At 35.6% G+C, this 22,473-nt stretch overlaps 1 protein-coding gene across 3 annotated transcripts in view; it reads left to right on the top strand.

Moving 5' to 3' along the window:
* Positions 1-22,473, top strand: part of FER (FER tyrosine kinase) — a 158,621-nt gene that overhangs the window by 87,725 nt on the left and 48,423 nt on the right. For all 3 annotated transcript variants that reach the window (XM_008639842.2, XM_017742362.1, XM_017742363.1), the window contains 3 exons: positions 13,448-13,504; positions 16,470-16,585; positions 18,194-18,288. In XM_008639842.2, the coding sequence (XP_008638064.1) occupies positions 13,448-13,504; positions 16,470-16,585; positions 18,194-18,288 (268 nt within the window). The remainder of the gene's footprint in view (positions 1-13,447; positions 13,505-16,469; positions 16,586-18,193; positions 18,289-22,473) is intronic.

Here is a 22,473-nt window from a genome sequence, read left to right as displayed (position 1 = left end):
AATCAGTACCTTTAGATAGGCTAAGTCCCTTGATGATATCTGTCTGTGGTGGGTGTTTCTAGAACTTGAATCCATACCATTACCACTACATTCAGATGTATCATAACCACCTTGTAAAGTGGTGGAGGACAGTTTCCCAGACAGACCTTTTAGCTTTCCTACTGTCATGGAGTATAAGGTCAGGCTTTTTGTTTTTCTTCTTTTCAGGGGGAAATGAAGTGAGTCCACTCCTCTCTGGACTTGCTGACTTGAGTTAGTCTTCATATCAACTACACTTAGTATTAACTAAAAATTAGCGTAAATATTAGTATTTCCTCTAGGATTGTGCTAGTTGATAGTTGATCTGAGCTGCACTGCAAAGCTACTTCAGCTGCTCAGGTTTCCCAAAAATTATGCAAATAATAGGCATCTATCCATAAAAACACAGGCTGCGTCTATTTTTTCATATGACTTATCTTGTCCTGGTATGCATCAGTTTTAATATTCGAGAGTATTTTCTTTAGGGTTAATAAACCTTTCTACTTCCATTCTGTTGTGTTATGTGATGTAATGGAAAGGGTGACTGTTAGAACTCAGAAAAGTATTGAGTGACAGGAGCAATTGTATAGGTTTTTTTAAATATATGTATTACATAGATTGCATGTAGGCTTTCAAGAATCTATGAACTAGAATGTCAGTTTCTATAGCTACTAATACTTGGAGTGAACTAAAACCAGTGTATAGTATACCTAATGCTTTATGACGAGCAGTTTGAGCGAAATAAGACAATGTTGAAAACGGTGTTAGTTACATGATCTGAATTTCTTTAGAGCAGCTGTTCTTAAAAATATTTAAGTTATTATTGAGCTATGATTTTATGGTGGTTTTAGTTCTCCCATCTGATTAAAACTATTTGCTGTATTCTGAAGAAGTACTTCAGAATGAAGCAAAAGAGTGTTGTGAGCTCTCTTTTTTAATTTGTATGGAGCTCTGGCTTTTATATGGGAAAGCGGAGACATTTTAAGTCATTTTCAGAAGTAGCATATGCACTCTGACACCTAGTGTTGGGGGTAATTTATGCATCATGTGCTATTACCAAGATGTCTTTAATCATTTCCTTAAAGTCCATTTGACATCTGCAAAGACTGTTTTTGCTTTGTTCACATTATAGCTGCAGAGCAGTCTTTGTCATTTCATGTAATCTTTAATCTTTTTCTGCAAATTGCTGTCCCTGTAATAACCTATTTAGAAATTGAAAGTTAAATATGACAAACTTCACAGCAAAAAAAAAAGTTATGCTTTTTAGTTTGTTTTTGCTTTCCTTCCTTCCTTCCTTCTCCCAGTCATTTATCCTCCTTTAGCATATTAGTAAAATTAGTGTTCACCTTCTGTGATGTTGCCCTTGAAAGGAACAGGCTTAATTGTGTCACAAAAGGCCTGTCCCATGTCCCATTTCATGTAGGCCAAATCTGCCTGCTTAGAATTTTAATGATTCTGTAATAATAGAATTTAAATTAGAAAAACTGAGGGCATTAAAACAATATCTGCAAGTAACTTCTTTAATGGAAAAATGTCTCATATTTATTTATAATCTTCTAGAAGAAAGTGCACATTATGTTCTTCAGGTTGTTATTGGTGGAGTCACTGGTACATAAAGCCCCTAAGTAACTTCAGAGCACACCCAAGGACTTTATTAGTAAAAATGCTGTTTTAACCATATTGGATGTATTTTAACCTTCTAACATCTCTGACCTCCTATTTTGGAGGTTTTTAGATTTCTTGACATACATTTTTTAATATATTTGAAAAATCTGTATTAAGTTGTGAATGTGCTTCAGTTTGACTACTAGAAAAAAGAAAAAGGAATACCATTTTTATTTAAGTGTACCTGAATTAAAGTTTTTGCTTGGATCAGAAATACAGCTTTGAAGCAAGTCTGCCCAGGATGCGCAACTGCTCGTGGGAGGGAGTTCAGTTTTCAGAGCCAGGAAAGATCTAGCCTGAAATAATGCTTTTCCTGCAAATATATGTTACAGATTCTTAGCACCCGTTGATTCACTTTGGAGATCTGCTACTATTTTGTTACTGCTAATGTAGTCCTGGTATTTGGATGCTCTGTAGTTAATTCAAATGCTGAGCTCATGGAAAAAAATAAGCTGCTATTTTGTCAGATGAGTTAGGCCACATGTCTGTTACTTGTAACTTTCATTTAAAAATTCTTGATCTATTTTTATGTGACAAAGAAGCCTGTTATATGTTTTCATATGTTTTGTGTACATAGGAAAGTGATGGATCATAAATGATGAGATGAAAGAAAAGTGTTGAAAGACAAAAAATAGGTATTTTTTAGTAGTACTTCTAATGCTGATAAATAAGTTTGCAGATGACATGAGAATTCTCTGCAGATCTGATGCTGTCTTACAAGGTATGCATATGTTGATGAGTTAGACATGGAAAGAAATTCTGAAGAACTATAAATTTAAGTTAGAAAGATTTTTTTTCATGAAAATCTGTTAGTAAAAATCTGACGTGACCGTAATTTTTTGCTGGTGGGTTTTTTGGGGGAGTTCATTTTATTTTAGCAAAGGAAGCTGAGGTTCGCTGTTGCAGACAACATCTGTGCTCAGGGTACAGGCAGTGTGTGTCTCTCAGGCCAGCAAAGCACATGTGGAGGAATTGAAGGACAATTGCTGCTGAACGGTCTCAGTTTCAGGCAAGCCCTCTTATGGCTGCTGGGAGATACTGGATAGAAACAAGGATACTTACAAAGGAAGCTTCCAAGTTTATCACAAAGTAATGCTGTCACACGATTATTGATGCTCATCTCATGGCTGGAGAGAATTAAGATGCTGCAGAGGGAAGCAGTGGCAGTAATAGTGCTGCCTTTGGGGAACATCATCTTGTGTCTGTTTGACCTGAGAACAACTCCTGAGGAGCAGATGTCTGAAAGGCAGAAGCAGCCTGCAGCAGGGAGTGATTCAGTTACTGCAGCTCTGCCTTGGCTAGATTTGTCGCTCCAGAGAGGATTCCTGTGGCACCCTGAATTACCTGTGTGATGCCCATTCATCCGTCCAAGAAGCACGTGGTGGTTGTGGTCTCTGTGTGTTGGGTTTGGGCCTAAAGCTGCAATTCTCATGGGTGTCATTAAAGTTCTAATACATGCATTTTTAAATGTCGAAATATATCTTCAATTTTCTTTAAGGAAATTGAATTCACAATGAGAAGTGAGTGTTTATAAAGTGAAAGGCGTACTTACAGAAAATGAATGTATTTATTGAATATGCATGAAATGAATCAATAGCCTGCAGGTATTGACATTTGAGAGCAGAGTTTCATATCTTAGTATTAGAGGTGCATTTCAGTTATGTTCTTATTTCTTCAGAATTTGGAGAAGTGTCACAGGATTCGCTTTTAACGTTTTCTAGCAGAGATTATTGCAATATTTCTGTCAGGTAACAAAAGGAATGCATCATCTTTAATGGTGGCCTGTACTTGTCAAGGCATGTCATCCTGTTGAGAAAAGGGAAAAAAGAGAGTAATTTGCTCTTTGTGCTAACAAAGTACTAAACCAAATTTATGTATAATTTCAGGTATAGTGACTACTTTCAAAATTGAAAGGAATTATTTTCTCAAAAATCTCATTAAAATGTGTTGTAATAATGGAGGCACATAAGGCTACCTGAACGAAGAGTAACAAGGGTTGTTCTAATATTCAGTGATCAAAGTTTTCTGTAGGTTTGTTTTCTAGAGGCAGTGGCATTAAACATCTGCTCAGTTGACTGTTTCTGGTTCAGTCTTGTCTTTTTGGTATTTCTTTCCATGATCAGGTTTAGATTAAAATTGAAATATAACACTCCTAAAGGGTGTAAGCATTATGCTCAAACCTAGAAAAAAAAGTATTTTATCAAGTATATGAATTTCATTTTAACAAACACAATGTTATTTTTGACTGATCTCATAAACAAAAATCTCTGTCCTAGAAATTTTAAATGGCAACATGTGCATTCCTACTTTCTGTACTGCTTTCATATAAAAAAAATTATAGAATGCCATATTGCTGCGTGGAGTGCAAATTGAACAAAATGAGTTATCTCAAACACAACTGAAACAGTAGGAAGTAGAAAAAACTAAAATTTGTGAAGCAAGAGATGGAAGCAAACCATTCATTCTTATAAAAAAATAAAAAGTTATTTTGTTAGGAAGGGGTTAAAATTATTAAATGAAAGATTTTAGTGGAGGTTTTTTGATAACTAGGACAAGAAACTACTTCAATTAAAGCATCCTTCATCAAAGATTATTTATATTTCCTAGATTTTGTTGCTGACATTTTGTATATACATGTGAAAATCAAAGGTTTTATTGTGTTCTGTAATTTTCTGGGTGTAAGTTGTGCCTTATGGAGCGCTTGTAAAAACTGGGGCCTTGCACTTTGGCTTTTCATTGTCTTTCTGAGAAGCTTCATAACCAGATGTTGATATAGCACAATAAAAAAATTGTATTAGAATTGTGTATGATTGCAGCAGATTTTCTGCTGAACTAACATCCTGGGGTTTTTTATGGATTCTGACATCTTCCCCATATTTGGAATTCAAACATTCCCTAATAATTATTTTATATAAGATTGTGAGTTGTAAACTTCTTGTAGTCCTCTAATTATATTCTTCTTCCTGTTTTTAATAGTGCACTCAGAATGACTTTAATGCAAATAATGTTTTGAGTTTTCGGTATTTTCATAGCATGTGGCTGACAAGCACATAACCTTCCTTGACCATGGGCTCTCACAGGTCAAAAAACACAGTGTAGATTAGGAATAGGAATGAGTGTCTGTGCTCTTAAATTCCTTTGCAGAGTTACAGTTATGCACAGTGGGGTACTGTGAAGTAGCTTGTGGTTGCTTAAGTATTTTAGCCTCCACCAATTTAAGTGGAACAAAGTGTTAAGAAGGAGTGAAATGACATTTCAGCTGTGGAGGAGCAAAGGGTACACACTAATGGAGCTACGTTTTTTTAAAGTCAGGTCTGTGCATCTGATCTATGTAACAGTGTCTGAATTCTCAAGATCTGTTTATTTAAATGTTGATTAAGGAGGAATTCAGGGGTGAGATTAGGTAGGGCTTCAGGATTCCTTATTTGCAAGGTAAATACTGTATGTAGCCTACTGTTGAGGCTAGTCCATGGATTTCATCATCAGTTCATAATGAAGTAAATGCTATTACCAGTTCTGCCCTTTCTGTCACTTTGATTTCTTCCTAATAGAGTTGCCAATGAGGCACATAGTGTATCCTCGGTGATTACTAAAATAAAGATCACCCCCAGAGGGCGGTGATCAGTGGTACAAAGTCTAATGGGAGGCCAGTAACTACAGCTGTACCCCCAGGGTCAGTACTTCGTCCAATCCTTCCTTCATCCACTTCTTCACTAACAAGCTGGATGATGGGACATGAGCAGTTTTACTGATGAGACCAATCTTTGAGGTGGGACTGATACACAGAGGGTTTTGCTGCCATCCAGAGGGACCTGAACAGGCTGGAGGAGGGGTCTACAGGAACCTCATGCAGATCAGCAAGGGGAAGAGCAAAGTCATGCAACTGGGGAAGCACAACCCCAGGCACCAGCACATGGTAGACATAGATGTTTTTCCCTTATCTCTTGTGTTCATATTTTAAATTGAGGGTGTGAATAGTAAATTTGTTTGCTTAATTGTAGGTCAGTTTATTCAAAAAGAGTTTTGACACATTGAGGAGGACACTGCATAATTAATTCTCAAGAGTTTTGAGTTTTAGAAAAAGATGCAAAAGTTACAATAAGGTGCAACTGTTGTGGTTTAATCCCAGCTGGCAACTAAGCCCAACACAGCTGAGCATTCACTTCCCCCGCGGCTGGACTGAGGAGAGAATCAGAAGGGCAAAAACTGCAAAAGTCGTGATTGAGATACAGACAGTTGAATAGGTCAAAACAAAAGCTGTGCACACAAACAAAGCAAAACAAGGAATGGATTCACTGCTTCCCATAGTTGGGCAGGTGTTCGTCCATTTCCAGGAAAGCACATGTAACAGTGACTTGGAAAGAAAAATGCCTTCACTCCAAACATATTCCCCTCCTTCTTTTTTCCCAGCTTTGTATAAGCATGATGCCATATGGTATGGGATATTCCTTTGGTCAGTTTGGGGTCAGTTGTCCTGCCTGTGTCCCCTCCCAACTCCTTGTACAGCTCCTAGAATAGGTGGTGAATTCTTCAAAACATTCATGTCCACTGTTTAATTTTTAGAGAAGAATTGTGCACACATGCATGCCATAAAGATTGCTTCATGTGTTGATCATCTTTGTCAAGAGACTAATTTAACATGTGAAACCAAAATATAGCCCCATACTAGCTACTGTGAACAAAATTACCCCAGCCAGAACCAGCACAGCAACAAAGAGTCAATTGCTGTAGACCACGAAGGAAAATTTTGTCAAGCTGAAGTCAGTAATATAGGAGAAAAAAAATTGCTGAAGAAAGCATTCAGAAGATTACACAAGTAATAATAGAATCTGCTAATATCTTGCAGAGCCATTTGGTATGTGTACTGCTTCCCTTTGTGTGTCCTTCATTGCCTTTTTTCTCTGCCACTAAGAGATTTTCCAGTGATTTTGCTATTCTGAATAATGAGTTAGTGGTATGTGAGAAGCTAGCAGTATCTTGTTGAAGAACTGTATGCATCTAATGTAGAAAAGACCCAGTGCAGCATACTTCTTTTAAACTGTTGGCATCAGTGTAATGTTGTATGACTTCTGATTCAAAGCCGCAAACATCTGCCTGGAATGCAGGCAGACCTCGCTGGTACCCTGAAATCTCATAAGTTAAGGCTGCAGTTTCCTTTCTGTGTGGCTTTGTCTGTTTCTTGCTCTTCCACAGTCACAAATTAGCTAAGACAGCAGATTATTTGAATTTTGACAGGGTATTTCTGTTCCATTTCAGTGGTTTTAACATGTTATCTGAAGATTATGAAAGGCGCTGCAAAATGAGCAGGTGTGGCTAGAAAAGCATAGGATGAAGGATCTTGGGGTTTTGCTTTGAACAAAATGGTAATTCGGTGGAAGCTCTAATGCGGAACTGCAGCACTTTGAAAGGTATTGCCTGCTGACCACTGTAAATTAGACATTATTTTTGAAGGATGAATGAAGTGTGTTTCTCTTCCTGGGGTAAAGAAGTCATCTAACTGGAAGCAACTGGATGTTTTTGAAGTTAAGTCAGGATGGAACTAAGTATGTGGCTAAGTATCTTACATAGCTCAAGGAGACTCTCTTGGACATTTTTACACTACCTGTAGTTCCCCCAACCCCATCTGACATACCTTTTCATGTGTGGGTGGAAGTAAAAATGTGTTTGCACTTACATGAAAATATTTTAGCCTATTTTAATAATTCAAGTGTTTGGGGGAGTGTTGTGCATGAATAGCATGACTTTGCTTTTCCATTTCTTTCCGTTTAAATGACGTGGACTGTTTAAATGAAAAGCCACATTATCATATGGTTTTGTTTGCCTTTGAGTGTACAGATGACTGTCACTGTTTTGTAGGGCATATCTGATCCAGGGCTGATAATTTGTCTGTTTGAATATATTTGGTTAGCGAGTGATTCAGGGTACTTTGTTTTGGTAGCTGAATTTACTGTATTCAGTAGGGGGGAATAGTATGTGTTTTAATGTGCTTGAATTATAATGGTTTTGACACGAACTTGACTTTCCTTTTTCTGTGCTTAAGGATTTCACATTCTATGTCTCTTTCTTTCTTAGCTGTTTATTTGACTTCTCTATTTTTCTTTGTTTCTTGCGTTTTTCCTGAAATATCCTCCGTGTCATTTTAGCCCTTTCATGAATACAAAAATAGAAGCTTAGGGAAGTACTGCACATCCTTAAAAAAACCCATGAAGAAAACAGGTATTGTATGTTGAATTGCACAGTCATTTTGTCTACTGATCTTCAAGAAATAATGGTCAGAGAATAGCTGCTCAGTGTCCGAGGTCACTTCTGCAGTTTATACATTGCATAGTAGCTTTTCCAAATCTCATTTCTACCCTCTTGTTCCTTGGTCATTTAGAATCTGGTTTAGCAGAAAGGTTGAACTTCCCAAAGTTTTTTTGTGTAACAGTAAGAAGTCAGGTAAAATAGTACTTTTTCCAAGGAGCTAAACCTGTCTGTGCTGTTACTCTGTTTTACAGCTCACATTGAGTTTCATCAGTGTGGCTTAATACAGTGCTGTTAATAATGCAAAGCAGCTTCCATAACAGTTTTTACAGCTCATGAATCTTTATTCTGAAACAGTTTTGAAGAAGTTGCCGGTGAGGTTTTTCAAAACCCCTCTTGTAAAACTCACTTGTTCTTATGAAAAATCTTTTCCACCAGCTGCCTTTATTTCTGTACTTAATCTGAAGGACTTGAAACATATAGTTTATGATTCATGAAATTGATATGAACATTAGATCTACTGGCATAGGTGGTATAAAAACAAGTACTTCTGTGAAAAGACAATTTTTTATTCCCACATTGATATGCCCTATCCACATGTACGCAGCTGTTACTTTTTTTTTTGTCTGGTTCATCAAGTTCTGATAAGTGAGATTTGAATACCCATCTGATGAAAATTGTCTGCAATTCTGATTTTCTTAGCCATAAAAAGAATTTTACTCCAATTATCCTTAGTACTGAAAATGAAAGATTAACTTTCCATTTTTGTTGTTGTGGAGAAATAGCTCTTAGCTGCAGTAATTCATACTACTGATATTTTCTATTTAACTTGGAAGAAGGAGAGCAATTAATACTTTCCAAACTATTTTTTGATGCATTTTTTTTGATTAAAACATTAAGAAAGAGGCATCACTTCTGTTTATGCACTTGACTCCTGAGATGTCTACAATATCACTCTATTTTTGAGGTTTTTTAGAAGAATGTTAAGGATTCATGTACTGGGATGAGGGAAAGGGGAGGGATATTTAGGTTTTTCATAAATTCCACATGCTGTGCTCAGATACATTCTGAGATTGGAAAGTCACATGTTTTCAGTTCTCTTAAAGCAGTAAGTTTTGGTTTTGGTTGATTCCTTCTGGAGCTCCCTAAATCAACTAAAGTTTCCAACCTCTAGAGTTTTTAGCCTTTTTCACTTTGGTTACATCTACAATTAAGATTTTAAAAAGTGACAGCATTTGCTGTAGATACTGCCTTCTGAACTAGAAAAAGTAAATAATGTGTCAGAGAACGTGCGATAAGTAAATAAATTACAGTAAATAACATAAAGGTCTTTTTTATTCATACTGTGTTGGAACCTGATCTGGATTTCCTCACCCTTCCTCTTTGAAATATCTTGCTTTGGAGTTTGAGTAAGAATCTTGTTTTTGTTTGGTGGTTCTCTGAATACAAGCACAGGTGGCATTTTTTTTCTCCCTTTCCTCTCTCCTATTAGAAATGGTGAGATTTTTAGAACCAAATGTTTAAGCTGAAGCTTATAAATTCATATCTAATTCTTAAAACATCTCTTTTTGAAAGTTTACTATCTAATTGCTTTAATGCTGGTTTTTAATTTGAAAAAGTACAATTTTAGAATTCTTAATGATTGAAATTGTTACTGAGAATTACAGAAAAATAATGCTAAGGGAATTTGAACACTAAGTATTACTTCATGGTTATATATTCTATTTTACTGAAAGCTGTTGTAATTTACTGCAGCTAATTTGTGAGCCTTCTTCCTGGCATAGTAATTTGTGATCTCTTTGATGTTGTTTCTCCTAATGAAGGGAGATGGGCAGGAGGAAAACTGCTCTTACATATTTTGAGGATGTTTAGGGTAATAGTGATGACATTTCAGTCTCATGGCTCAGAAAAGGAAAAATGGGATTGCATTTTCTACAGCAACCATCTGTGTTCAAACTGTTGTCAGTGGCTTGCACGCAACTCCACTGTACCTTCACTGAAGAAAGGATTGATGAACAATTGATTCTTTGCTGGTTGTCCAAGGTTTGAACCCTATCATGGTGTAGGGAGCCATGAAACGTAGTAACATTAAAGAAGGAATGCTGCATATCCAGGAAAAAATTACTGCATATCCAGAATACTTTATTTTATGAATAAAAGGAGACGTTTCTGGTTGTTTTTAAGTATTCCTTTTCACAACTGGAAGTTTCATTTCTTTAATTACTGTTCTGTTTGAGGTTTGGTTTTTTTCAGTTACAATTAACTTTTGAAATAACTCTTACCTTTGAAAATGCTTATATTCGTTGAAATCAAACAAGTGTACTGGGTAGTTGCAGAGAGTCTGGAAGGGTAGTCACTAGCAAGCTGCTGCATATAAAAACCTTCAGTGGGATGAGTGTTATTGAGTACCTGGCTGTTGGGGTAGGGTAGCAATGTCGAGGCTGACCAAGTTCTCTGCTTTGTGAACTGACTAGTTGACAGCTTGTTTCTTAGTGTTTGGCCAACAGATGTGTCAGTACCTCCAAAGGTAAGATACACTGATAGGATTCCAAACATCTTATCAGCAAACCTGTGCTTGAAGTGTGGCATTCATGTAATTTCTCCTCCTGGGACAGAAATAAAGTAGAATCTGGTAAAGCTTGTGGATTTCCCAAGTAATTCCATTTGGAAATAAGGTATATAATTAAGATTACAAATGAGTATGCTCAAGTGCTAATTTGTGTGACTGATTTTGTCTGAAGTGCTTTTATATTCTGAGGTCCAAAATTAACAAGAGAAAAATCTGAACAAGCAGAAGGTAAAGAGAGGTTTATAGTGGTGTCACAAGAAGAGGGCTGCGTCATAAACAGCTTCCTTCTGGGTGAAATTGTAATGGGCATTAATAGTCTCAGGAGTTCTGTTCACTGTCATTCAGATTAGTTTGATTAGGTACAAAAATGTGCTGGATTTGCTCTATTTGGTTTAGAAGCAACTCTATTGAAATTAAAATTTCTGTGACTTGGACGGATGTGCATTAAAGCATCTGTTGATCTATATCTATATTCAAGAATATTTTTTATGTCCCATTTTTCTGTCACATTTCTTTTGTGACTTTCAGTATCTTTTGCACACATGATTAATCTGTAGAGTAATGGCATTTGACAACTGGAAAAATACGTTCTATTCACAGTCAGAATTAAGCACTTAGAGAAGATCATGAACTTCATGATCAGACAGAGACATGACTTTATTTCATAACCTTTTTTTATCATGTGCTTGTATTTACCCACTGATTTGTGTGCCTTATTGATGTCTTTAATTATTGACAGCTATTCAAATTCTTGAATGCGGTCATACTAAACTCAGGGCAATTCAAGTAGATTTTGTGAGACAACAAACCTGCAGTGGAATGTCTTATTATTGTTCACCTTACTGTGCTGTTCATGTTATAGTTTATTAATTAAAGACAATTATCTGAACCAGTGACAATTTGTTTTGACAATTTGTACTATTTAAATCAGTATCTAACACATTGCATATTAGAAAGTTGGGTTTGTTTCTTTTTTAATCCCAGAATTGTACACTGGCATGATGTACATGACTCTCTCTTCTGTTAGATTTTTTTTTTTATTGTCTGCTGAAGAAACTGCTTTTGTGCAGTTTATAGGAGTTACATCAAACAAAGCCTGTCAAACTTTGAATAATTCTTTGACTGTGAAAAATCTGTCAGAACCACGATAAAGTAATGAATGAGTTACAGTGGTATACGAAATGACTGAAGGATTTCATAAAAAGTACAGGCAGTGATTAATGTACAGATACAATGATAATAAATCCTTCAACAGATCATGTGATTCCAGTTTATGGTGCTGTTTTCTTTGATTAGTTCTCTGAAGAATTATCAGATTTTTTTCCCTTCATAAACAAGCTTTTGAAATGTCATATTATCAATTTATTCAAAAAGTTGTTCACTGAAGTACAGAATCCTTGGAGTTAAGCAGTAAAAAAATCCATTAAATTTTAATTCTATAACTTTTTGACTTTGTCACACTTATTTCAATGTTAAAAACCATTATGTTAATACCTCCAAGTAGTAATTTTTTGGGGTTTTTTTCCTTAAAGCTTTCTTTGCAAATTGTTTTCTTAAACTGGAGTATTATTATTAAAGGAAAGTGTGCAGTTTGATGGCACTTCCTGTCTATTCGTAGTGTAACAGCTTCTCAGTGAGATACTCATTCAACAAAAAGTATCAAAAGGGGAGATGCAGGAAATGTGTTTCTTATGACGTTGGATCAGTGAGGCAGTAGTTTTAAGCAATAATCTTGTCTATAGGAGGAAAAATAAATTATTGGATATTGAGAATTTCCTCTTGGGTCTCACAGTTCCCACCCAGGGAAGAGAAATGGTAAAGGTTGGTTTCCATCATGCGGCATGGTGGTGCAGTACAGGAATTCTTGGGATGGATCTGACAGGTGTTGTGTGCTGGGAGTTCGGGTTAATGGAAGCATTCAGAGAGTCTCTAGGATGTGCACTGTTCACACTTGTGACATTATACTTACGAACAAAGGCATAGAAATCAGAATAGCCATGATCCCCACCCATTTTTTTAATTTGCTGAATTCATGTTTGACAAACAATCTCCAGAGAGGGTGCACTCTACCACCTCCCTAGGCAGCTTACTCCAATTCCTAACCACTCGGTCAGTGAAGAATTTTATTCTAATTTCTAATCTGAACCTCCCTGGCACTATTTAAGGCCATTTTCTTTTGTCCTTTCATTTGGGATGTGGCAGAAGAGACCAACCCCTGCTTGTCTTCAATCTCCTTTTCTCCAGGCTGAGCACCCCCAGCTCCCTCAGCTGCTCCTCATCAGACTTGTGCTCCAGACCCTTCCCCAGCTCCACTGCCCTTCTCTGGACATGCTCCAGCCCCTCAATGCTCTTCCTGAACTGAAGGGCCCAGAACTGAACACCAGTGTCCAGCACAGGGGGATGGTCACTGCCTAGACAGAGTGCTTTATCTGACGTGTTATATTTTCAAGCAGTTGCCTGTAATATTTCCAGCTACAAGAGAAGATGTAAGAGATGCAAATATGAGTCTTGTTGAGAAGTCGAAAGATCATGTGCTCTGAGGAGAAAACTGTGGGAGTTTTTTTGATTTAGTAATAACTTAACTTCATGTACTAAAATGAAGTTTTCTTATCTCATTTTCACTTGACGAATTGTTAAAATCAAGGTGCTAAATCATTTCCAGAGCTTGTGTGAATCTTTGCATAGTGCTCATCTACCTACATACCATCATGTTGTAGGCTTAATTTCTAATAAAAATTTGCTATATGGTATCACTCACTATTTTATCGTATAGCTAGCTTTCTAAACTCTTGAATTATAGATGCTTAGCCTTAAAACTTCTTGGTATGCTTGTGATTGAGTGTTCTAAATGTAATACTTCTTCAGCTCCACTTCATTCTACTGAAATGCATCTTAGAGAAACTGTATCTTGCATATTTGCGCAGACTGAAAATTCTGCTTTCCTTTTCATAGGATAAGAAATGGGTTCTCAATCATGAAGATGTCACACTGGGGGAATTACTGGGCAAAGTAAGTAATAAAGTGAGCTAAATAACATTTGAGGAAGTATGTTGTAATCATTAAGCCATTTCTGTGTACCTTTTCTTTTAAATTACTGTATGCAATTTTTATATCAATTTTTTTTGTGTTAATACACAAGACCGCCTTATGCTTTAAACAGATGTAAATCACACTTACTAGTAAACACTGTAAACACTGTGGTTGTGCTGAAATTATTTAACTAGCATACATATTTTTCTTTTCTGGAAGTGTTTTGAGCTAACTAGGTTTCTATAAAGCATGATGTGGCTGTTTCGCTTTCTGTAGTCAGAACAATTTTGCAAAATATAAATCAAACATGTAGAGAAACAGGTGTATGTTTATTTGTGTATAAAATTTGATATAATAACATGACTAAATCAATATTTCTTAAAACAAGTGGTAATTGCTTGTGCATGATTATTTTCATTCATTCACTGATGAACGTTAGCTAATTTCACAATCTTATTTGTATTAAATTAATTCTTGTGTACCTTATAAACTTGTACTTCACAAATTCTGCTGAGGAACTACAAGTCTTTAAAATCAGACAAACTCCTCACATTTTTGGCACCTTTGCACCTGCAAAGATGTGGGTGCTACTCTGGACACAGTGTTTGAAAAGGTTTTCCAAAAACTGAAAAATAAGATTAAGTGAGGAGGAGACAAATCGAAGCAGTAATTGCCTTCTTACTATGATACGCACTAAAAAAATCAATAAGAAATTCAAGAAATGAGGGAATGAAATACTGTCATAAACTTCTGTTACATGGGATAAAATCTCTTTGGCAGTGTAAGATGACAAAAAGTATGACCAGACTGAGCTGTGTCTGCATAAAATGCAGGTACTGCAGGATCTTCACATTCTTAAGCAGGATAGTATCAAGGGAGAAAAATAAAGATGTTCCAGGCATAAAAAAAGCTTTGACTTGCTAAAAAATAAATATGAATTAGTTTTGATGTGTAAAGACAGTTAAAGCAATTTGAAAATCATTTTAGTTAATTCAATTTACATGTATATTGCATGGTTTTGGTACAAAGCATTTTTAACAATCAATAAAGACAACTCAGAATTTTAAAGTGATTGTAGAAGGATGTTCTTTAAAAAATACAGAACAGGCTAAAAACTTTCTTGGAACACAGTATGAATCTTTTATGCATTCATCTTTAAAAAGATGTAATCATACTAAAAAAGATAAGAATGACACAAAAATCGGCATCTGTATGAAAAAATATTAAATGAACTATAGCCATTCACCACAGAAGTGAGAATTCTGAGAGTGCAAAACCGTGAGTGGCCTGGAAAAGATAAGGAAGAAATAATGAAATTTTAATGTGTAAAAGATGTAAACTTAGAAAAGATGAAGATTTTCCTTCACCTCAGGAGTGAATGGTCAGTTTATTTACTCAGTATTAATTCTATAATACCCCACAAAATGAAAGTTGCATAATAGGAATCTCTTATACTAAAAATCATGTATTTAATAATACTTCAATGTTTTTAAATAAAGAAGTAAAGCATTTTCAATACTTAAATAAAGCTTAGGGTGGGTTCAGATTTCATTGTTAAATACTTCTGACCAGAAGGGTAGAGGAAAAGTGAGCTGGGAGCAGCTCAGCTGCTAACCTTGGGAACCTGATGCTGTTTCAGATATGAGAGGTAGTGTGGTAGCCTCTGGAAGAGCTTTAGAAGGTCCTAAGCCTCACTTGCCAGCTACATCTTCCTTATCCCAGGGTACAGAAAATAATTCTGAAACGTGTTTAGACCTGCATTTCTTCCCTTGTTACTGGAAGCACATTACTGTTTTCCATCGATGAGTTTCTTTTTTCCCTTTTCTGTCATCTTTCTTTGCCAACACTAAATTCAGCTTCATGATGTAACGAAATCTTCATCACTCAAGAAAGGAAGGAAAACATCTCCAGCAGCCTTTTTTGAAGTCAGATGCAGCCCCGGATACCAGGAGACAGAAGTGTAATACATGTGGAAATTAGTCAGGCATGGTTTCAAAATCGAGTTGTGCTTATTCTTTGGGAAATACAAAGCTTAACTTGAAGTATGAGATCTACAGTTTTCTTCTTGTTTTCTTCTCTTGAGGGTTTTTTCATTGATACCAGTGTTTTGTTTTATACCTCACAGTTTTCTTCTTCCTTTAGTTTGTGTCCTAATTAATTTTCCTTTTTTTTTTTTTATTAAATAAAAAATGCATCTGACGGAGATGATATTTATTACTTCAGCTTTCTTCTGTGAAAGCTAAAAACAAAATTAACTTGCCTTGGGGGCATGTTGTTCGCTACCTAAAAGGTCTGATTATAAAAGGAACTGCTTTCTAAAGTCTTGTCCAAGTGGGAAGCCTTAGAGATTTGCCTTTATAGACCAGTGCTGAGCTTGGGTTTTAAAGAAATTCTGATCACCAGACACAACAATAAATTTTGCAGGAGGTTTTATTTATGATAAAAATTCATATTCAGTGTTTTCATTCTTCATATTTTGGGGTTTTTTTCCTTGTATATGAGAATGTTTATGTTATATTGATGTGTTTTGTCCTAGTTATTGAGATTAGTTTTTAGTCTCTTCCAGGGTGCAAGTTAAAAACTATTCACAAAATAGTGTGAAAATGAAAAGTGCAGGAGTAAGAATAAGAACAACAGTCAGTGTCAGTTGATTTTGAAAGTTACTAAGAGATTTTATGAGAAAATTCTAACTACTTAGTTAATGGTGTTTTTTTCCTCTTTCCAGCAAGGTCAGACCAGAACTCATACACTGTGTCGATGTAACAGATGTACTATGTCAGAGTGAACTGCTTTTGTTAGGGCAGATACTGGAAGAAAATCTCATTTGGCTTCATAAACACATTCCAAAGTTCTGTACCAGTTTCAATAGCTGTCTGTGTTATTTTTTTCTGGAAATTCATTAAGATTTTATTTACATCAATGATCTTTTTTCCCCTGATTTCAGGGTAATTTTGGTGAGGTGTATAAAGGAACATTAAAGGATAAAACTCCAGTTGCTGTAAAAACTTGTAAAGAAGATCTTCCTCAGGAACTGAAAATAAAATTTCTGTCAGAAGCCAGGTAGGTTCTGTAAAATTACTTGAAAAAAATGCTTGTGGCATTTTTTCAGTTTTTATCACTCGATGCATTTACAAAACCTGACCTTCAGAAAAACTCAAAGAAGCAGTAGTCAAACTTTTCCTTCCTTTCTCTCCCTCAGTACATTCCACCACTGTCGCCTTGGTAACTAAACATTGGCATTTTTTAACGTGTGAGTGCAGTATCGTCTGCACTTGCTGAAACCATCTCTGACAAAGCAAGCCATGCCTGTAAAATAAAATTTTATTGTCTTAAGTGCTTTCATTTAGAACTTTTAAGATGTGCCATGAGGATTGGGATAAGAAGACTGGAAGATGTTAATTTAAGTGTGATTATATCAGGCCTAACTCCTGCCTTACATGCTTGGCTAGTAGAGGTGATAAGTGCATCCAGATTACTTTCTTTAGTGGGGTATAGACCCCATTTAGTAATTTTCTCTTTTTAAGAAGAGTTTGCTCCAGTAGAGGTATTTTATGCTGTGTCAATCAGCATGAGATTATTTTCATATGTTTCAAATTAGTCATGGCACAGTATACAAAGTACTCTGAGTGTCAGCTGATGTGGATAGGTAGGTTCTGAGACTCCAGGGAGAGGGTTGTCTTGACATATATGTCATGATTTTTAAACTACTTTGCTCCTTCTTGCTATGAGGCTTCATGTGTTTTAACTTCCACTCCCAAACTATATCATGATCAATATTGAAAAGTAAAAGATACTACCTGCATTTATAGAATGGAAATCAGCCACCCTATCCATTGAATCATTTTAAAAAGCTTGTAACTTGGCAACGGCAGAGATGTGTCATTTGTTGAGCAGCTTGACACTAATGGAAAAAAATGGTCTGATAAAATGGAATGTGTTATTTTTCGCTAAATGTGTATGTACCAGGTAGATTAGTATTTTCCTCTTGATCCCAGGAAAAAAGGGAAAAAGAGGAGGTGCTTTGAGTCAGCAAATATCAGAAGGAACATTTAAGTTGCAAGGTCTCTGTAGAATTTTTTTTTTGCTCTTCATTTCACTTACAAATCATAGCATGCTGTTTTAGGCTGGAAATGTTCTTATTAAAGCATTGTGTCAAAAGATGTAAATGTTTTCATTTAATTCACAAAATTGCTGTCCTTATAGTCTTCTAAAACTTATTGTATTAATTAATCTCTCAAAGTAAAATTGGAACAAGTGTGCTTCTGAACAGTGCAGCAGGGAAGTATAGAGGCACGCTGTGCATACTGTTTTGATGTAGCTCTGCTTCTGGTCCACCACTGTAATGCTGTTTAAATACAAGGGTACTTAAGAAACTGCAAACCTGTGAGGCCATTTTTCAGTTATATAGATAAATGTCACATAGGCAAATGGTAAAATTACAATAAGAATAATTTCTGATTTATTAGTGAATCAGTATGCCTTTCATTTCAAACAGTGTGTTGATTGATCTGTTACATTGATTTTGATAACAGTAGTGATATTTTTTTCTTTGATAACAATAGTGACATCTTCCATTAATGTTAAAGGTTTAAGATATTTTCCTGTAATACTTAATCAGTTTGTACAATAAATTTTGTTAATATAATAAACCTATTGTGTGTTTTGCAGAATACTCAAACAATATGATCATCCTAATATTGTAAAACTTATAGGAGTTTGCACTCAACGACAGCCTATTTATATCGTTATGGAACTTGTTCCAGGTAATTGTTTTTTTCCTTTTTTTGCAGCCAATTCCACAGGTTTCATTGTTTCCATAATGTGAAATGTATTGTATTTGTCTTATTCTGCATTCTTATGACTGACCTCAAAAGTCACCTTTGCTGCAAATCTTTGGAAATACTGGGTTCTACAAATCTGTTGAGAATTTTACTGTAGCCTTTGAAGACAACAGAAGCTTCATTCTTCTCCTGATGAGATATTAAATGGTATTTCCTTAACAATAGAGCTAGGTAGTTAATGTTAAGAAGTATTTAATGAAACTTCATGTCCAGGTAATGTTTCAATTTTAATAACTCATGTTTGGGTCACCTTTAGTAATATACATTTTTTTCTTTACCAGAATGTATTGTTTGGTTTTCGGGTTGCTCTAGATTTATTTTGGAATCTAGTTCATTTTATTCTGCAATGGCTGGAGTGAATTTCAGATTGTTGGGATTATAACAGCTTTTGGGCAATTTTACCTCTTTGTTGATTTTCTGAGCAGCTGGAAAATGTGTTGGTTTGGTAACCTCTAGTACTGCTTAATATGCAACATTGTATTTTTTTTATATATCAATGGATTTGTCTTCAAAATTATGCAGCAAGCTGCTTTAAGAACCATTTTTTTCCGGAAGACTTAGATTACTTATAATTCTTGAATACTGGATGTAGTATGAGAGCACTGATGAAATATTTGACCTTGTGGAGTTTTCTGCCTTTATTAAATTAGATTATATTAGATTATTATATTTGTATGCACAATTAACTTTATTAAAATGGACACTGAAAGCAGTGTCCTCAGTTTTAAGGGGTACTTTAGTAAACAGCTTCTCCAGACATCTCTGAACTAAATCCTGATCTTTTAACACCTTTATCGTTCTGGTTCAAGTTTTTCAGAGCCTTGTACAAGTTGTTGAAACATGCTAATCCTGTTGAGGAGGAATCAGTGAGAATTTTCCTCTGATTCTCATGCCTCTTTTGGAGTTCAAGTCTATCAAAACATTCATGTGTTTGAATTTGCTTCAGAAAGAAGCTTTTTGCAAAGAGAATTGTTGCCCTGTTTTGATGGTCTGTAAACCCTGGGCTGGCTGCTCTGCCTGCATGCCCTCATAAACAAGGTGCTACCTTCAAGCCATCACACTTTGCCACATGCTCTTACATGGTGGCACACCAAGAGACTGACCAAATCAGCAGAAAACATAAGGATGCCAGCTCTGAAGAAGTTGACAGAAAAAAAATCAAATCACTTAGATTAGTAGAGAAGCAGTGATTCTGATGTCACTGTTTTTCTCTTTTTCTAATGACAGGTTTGGATGGGATTACAAAAAATGATAGTTAATCCCTCTCTGACTTGGTATTGGTGTCATTTGAGGAACAGGATAGTGGTAAACTTGTCTCCACTTGGCACTAAACTTTCACAGTATCTTCATTGTTTTGTCTTAAATGTGTTTATGGTTGAAGGTGTTTAAGCAGTTTAACTCTGACTTTCTGTTTAATAACTGAAAATGGCAAGTTTTACGTAGAATTATATTCTGTGAATGTATGACTGAGAACACATGTGATTTATAAATGTCTGACAGTTTTTTCCCTGAGGATAAAATTAGAAACATCTCCATAAAACAAAGGATTTCTCCTGTGTTTTCTGACTTCTGTCTAATGCTTGCAGATTTTCTGCCATTTTTGTATTCCGGATACATGTAGGCTGTACACCTACTGTGTCTTTTGAGACTCCTGTGGTGTGGTTCCATAGCAGCTAATTCTGCTTTACATTCCAGATTCTGATTTCAATTCAGAGTCTTAATTTATTCAGGTATTAGAAATATATATTGAAACTTATCACCTTATACAGAGAGGTACTACTAATCGGTTAGTTATTCTGTCATAATAAACTGGCTCTGCAGAGATATCTTTGTTGCAAGTGTAAATAGGGTTAAAAACTATGCATATGGATAAAGGCATCAGTGAAAATAGTAAAGAAAGGTTGCAGATGGATATTTAAGCATGTGCCCATCCTCTATTACATGCAAAAATAGCCCAGATGTTGCCAACAAATGACAGAGAAACAAAGTTGTCAAAGATGATTATTCTTTGCAGTAGACCCTTTTCTTGGTGGGTGGTATGGGGGCTGTTAATATAAGTGACATGCGTCCTGTAAAGAAATGCCAAGATGGGTGATGTAGGAAGGATTAACTGAAATAATAACTAATGTAGCATATGGATACATAGAATCATAGAATGGTTTGGGTTGGAGGGGGCCTGGAAGATCATCCAGTTCCACCCCCCCTGCCATGGGCAGGGACACCTTCTACTAGAACAGGTTGGTCAGAGCCCCACCCCACCTGGCCTTGAACACAACTAACTACATATTAGTGAGAAAAAAACATTATTTACTTACTATTCACTTGCTGCTGGTCATGCTGATCTCACTGAACATGTCCTCCCAGTGTCAATCCATCACAGATTACTCCAGTACAGAAAGGAAAGACTTGGTCCTTTCTGCAATTCACCTATCAAGAAATGAGGAAAAGGTCCTAATATAAGGTATATGTATGTTATATAGATCTCTCTTTAAGGGATGCACATATAGGAAAATGCATCCAGTTTCCCTGCCATTGGCTCGGTTTTTAGAGGGCCAGGTCTCTCCTCTTCTTAGTCTTGTCCTACAGGTCTTTCTGCAGGTTCCTCTACAAGTGGGAAGGAATACCCTGTTAGCAGAATGTGTGCACTGTTTATTTATTGTAGAATTTAGATTTATTATTGCTTTCTAAAACCTATTCTTTTAATTGTTGAAAAAAATAAACTAAGTAAAATGCTTTGTTCTATATAAACTGAAGCTAAAATATATGTAGCAGCAATTTTCTTCATGTATACATGGAAAGTTATATGTATGCAAGAAATGTGACCTTAGACCACGATTCAGGAATTTGCAATGAGAATTGATAATTTTTTTTTTTTTTTTTTAAATCCTAAACAAGTTGTCCTGCCTTTCCTCCCCTCGCCTTCTCAAAATTATCAAGATAGCCAGGAAAAAGGAATCAATAAACTGTCACTATTTTTCTTACAAAGGTTTTATAATTTTTAAGTTGAGATCTATACATGGATCTTATTTGCAGGCTTAAGTTATGCTAGCTAGCTTCTGTGAAAAAGGAATTTAGCCAGGCAGATGGTTTTAAAATTTTTGTGACTGCATAATGGGTAGATTTGCAATAACCTTTAAAGCACTCTTGCAAATAATTAATTTTATTCTCCTTTACGTAAATGACATTGAAATACTAACTAAAAGGATAGACAGCCCAGATCCTCATAAGGGCCCAGTGCTGTAGTTGCTGGATGCCTTTTCAACTACCATGTAATAATAAAACCCCCTGAATTTTACAGTGGCATGGTTTTCTTCTGTGTAATTTTTAGTAGAAATGAGAAAACAACTCTACCTAGAAATTACCTTTCTAATAAAACATTGTATTGTTAATGGAGAACTTATCATAGAGATTTCCTCTTCTTGTATGACTTACGACTCTTTCTCTATGACAACTGTTCTTTGTAGTTTGAAAATATTAAGACTGTTAAAAAGACTTCTTAGATAAATTAGACTGTTGCAACATGTTAGTATCTTGAAGAACTCTGAACATCATATAGGTTGCAGTAAGTTATTTTCTTTGTAATACTTTCCTTACTTTTTACTGCTTTATAGTAGTATATATACTGCTAAATGTTCTCTAAGATGGTTTGATAAGGTTTATTGCAAAGGTCACATTTGGTGGAGTTTTTTTCTGGTATCTTCTGATCTAAAAATAGGAATAGTGCATTATTTCATAACTTAATACAGGGACTTTTTATTAATCTGTTGTAATACACTTTAAGTACTCAGTTTATCCTAAGAAAGATAGAAGAAGTTAAAATGGGAATTGCTAATGAATTTTGGGGAAAGAAACCCTGTATGTTGAGACTTGCCAAATGCTTGGTGTTAGTATAGAGCCATGAGTTTGTATTGTCCTATGGACTTGACTGACCTGACTGAAAATTAATGTAGTAAATGTGCAACACGAGTCTTAAAGCTAGTCAGGGAGAATTGCTGCATATTTGCAACCACTGGAATTTTCTAAGGTAGATAAACCTTTGTCAGGGATGGTTTCCCACATGAGAAGCAGCAGAACTTTGTGTAAGAGTTTATAGCGCTTTGTAAGAAA

The sequence above is a fragment of the Corvus brachyrhynchos genome, unplaced genomic scaffold, assembly GCF_000691975.1.
Source record: "Corvus brachyrhynchos isolate BGI_N302 unplaced genomic scaffold, ASM69197v1 scaffold128, whole genome shotgun sequence".
Classification (NCBI taxonomy): Eukaryota; Metazoa; Chordata; class Aves; order Passeriformes; family Corvidae; genus Corvus; species Corvus brachyrhynchos.
This window is presented reverse-complemented; position numbering and strand designations above follow the sequence as displayed.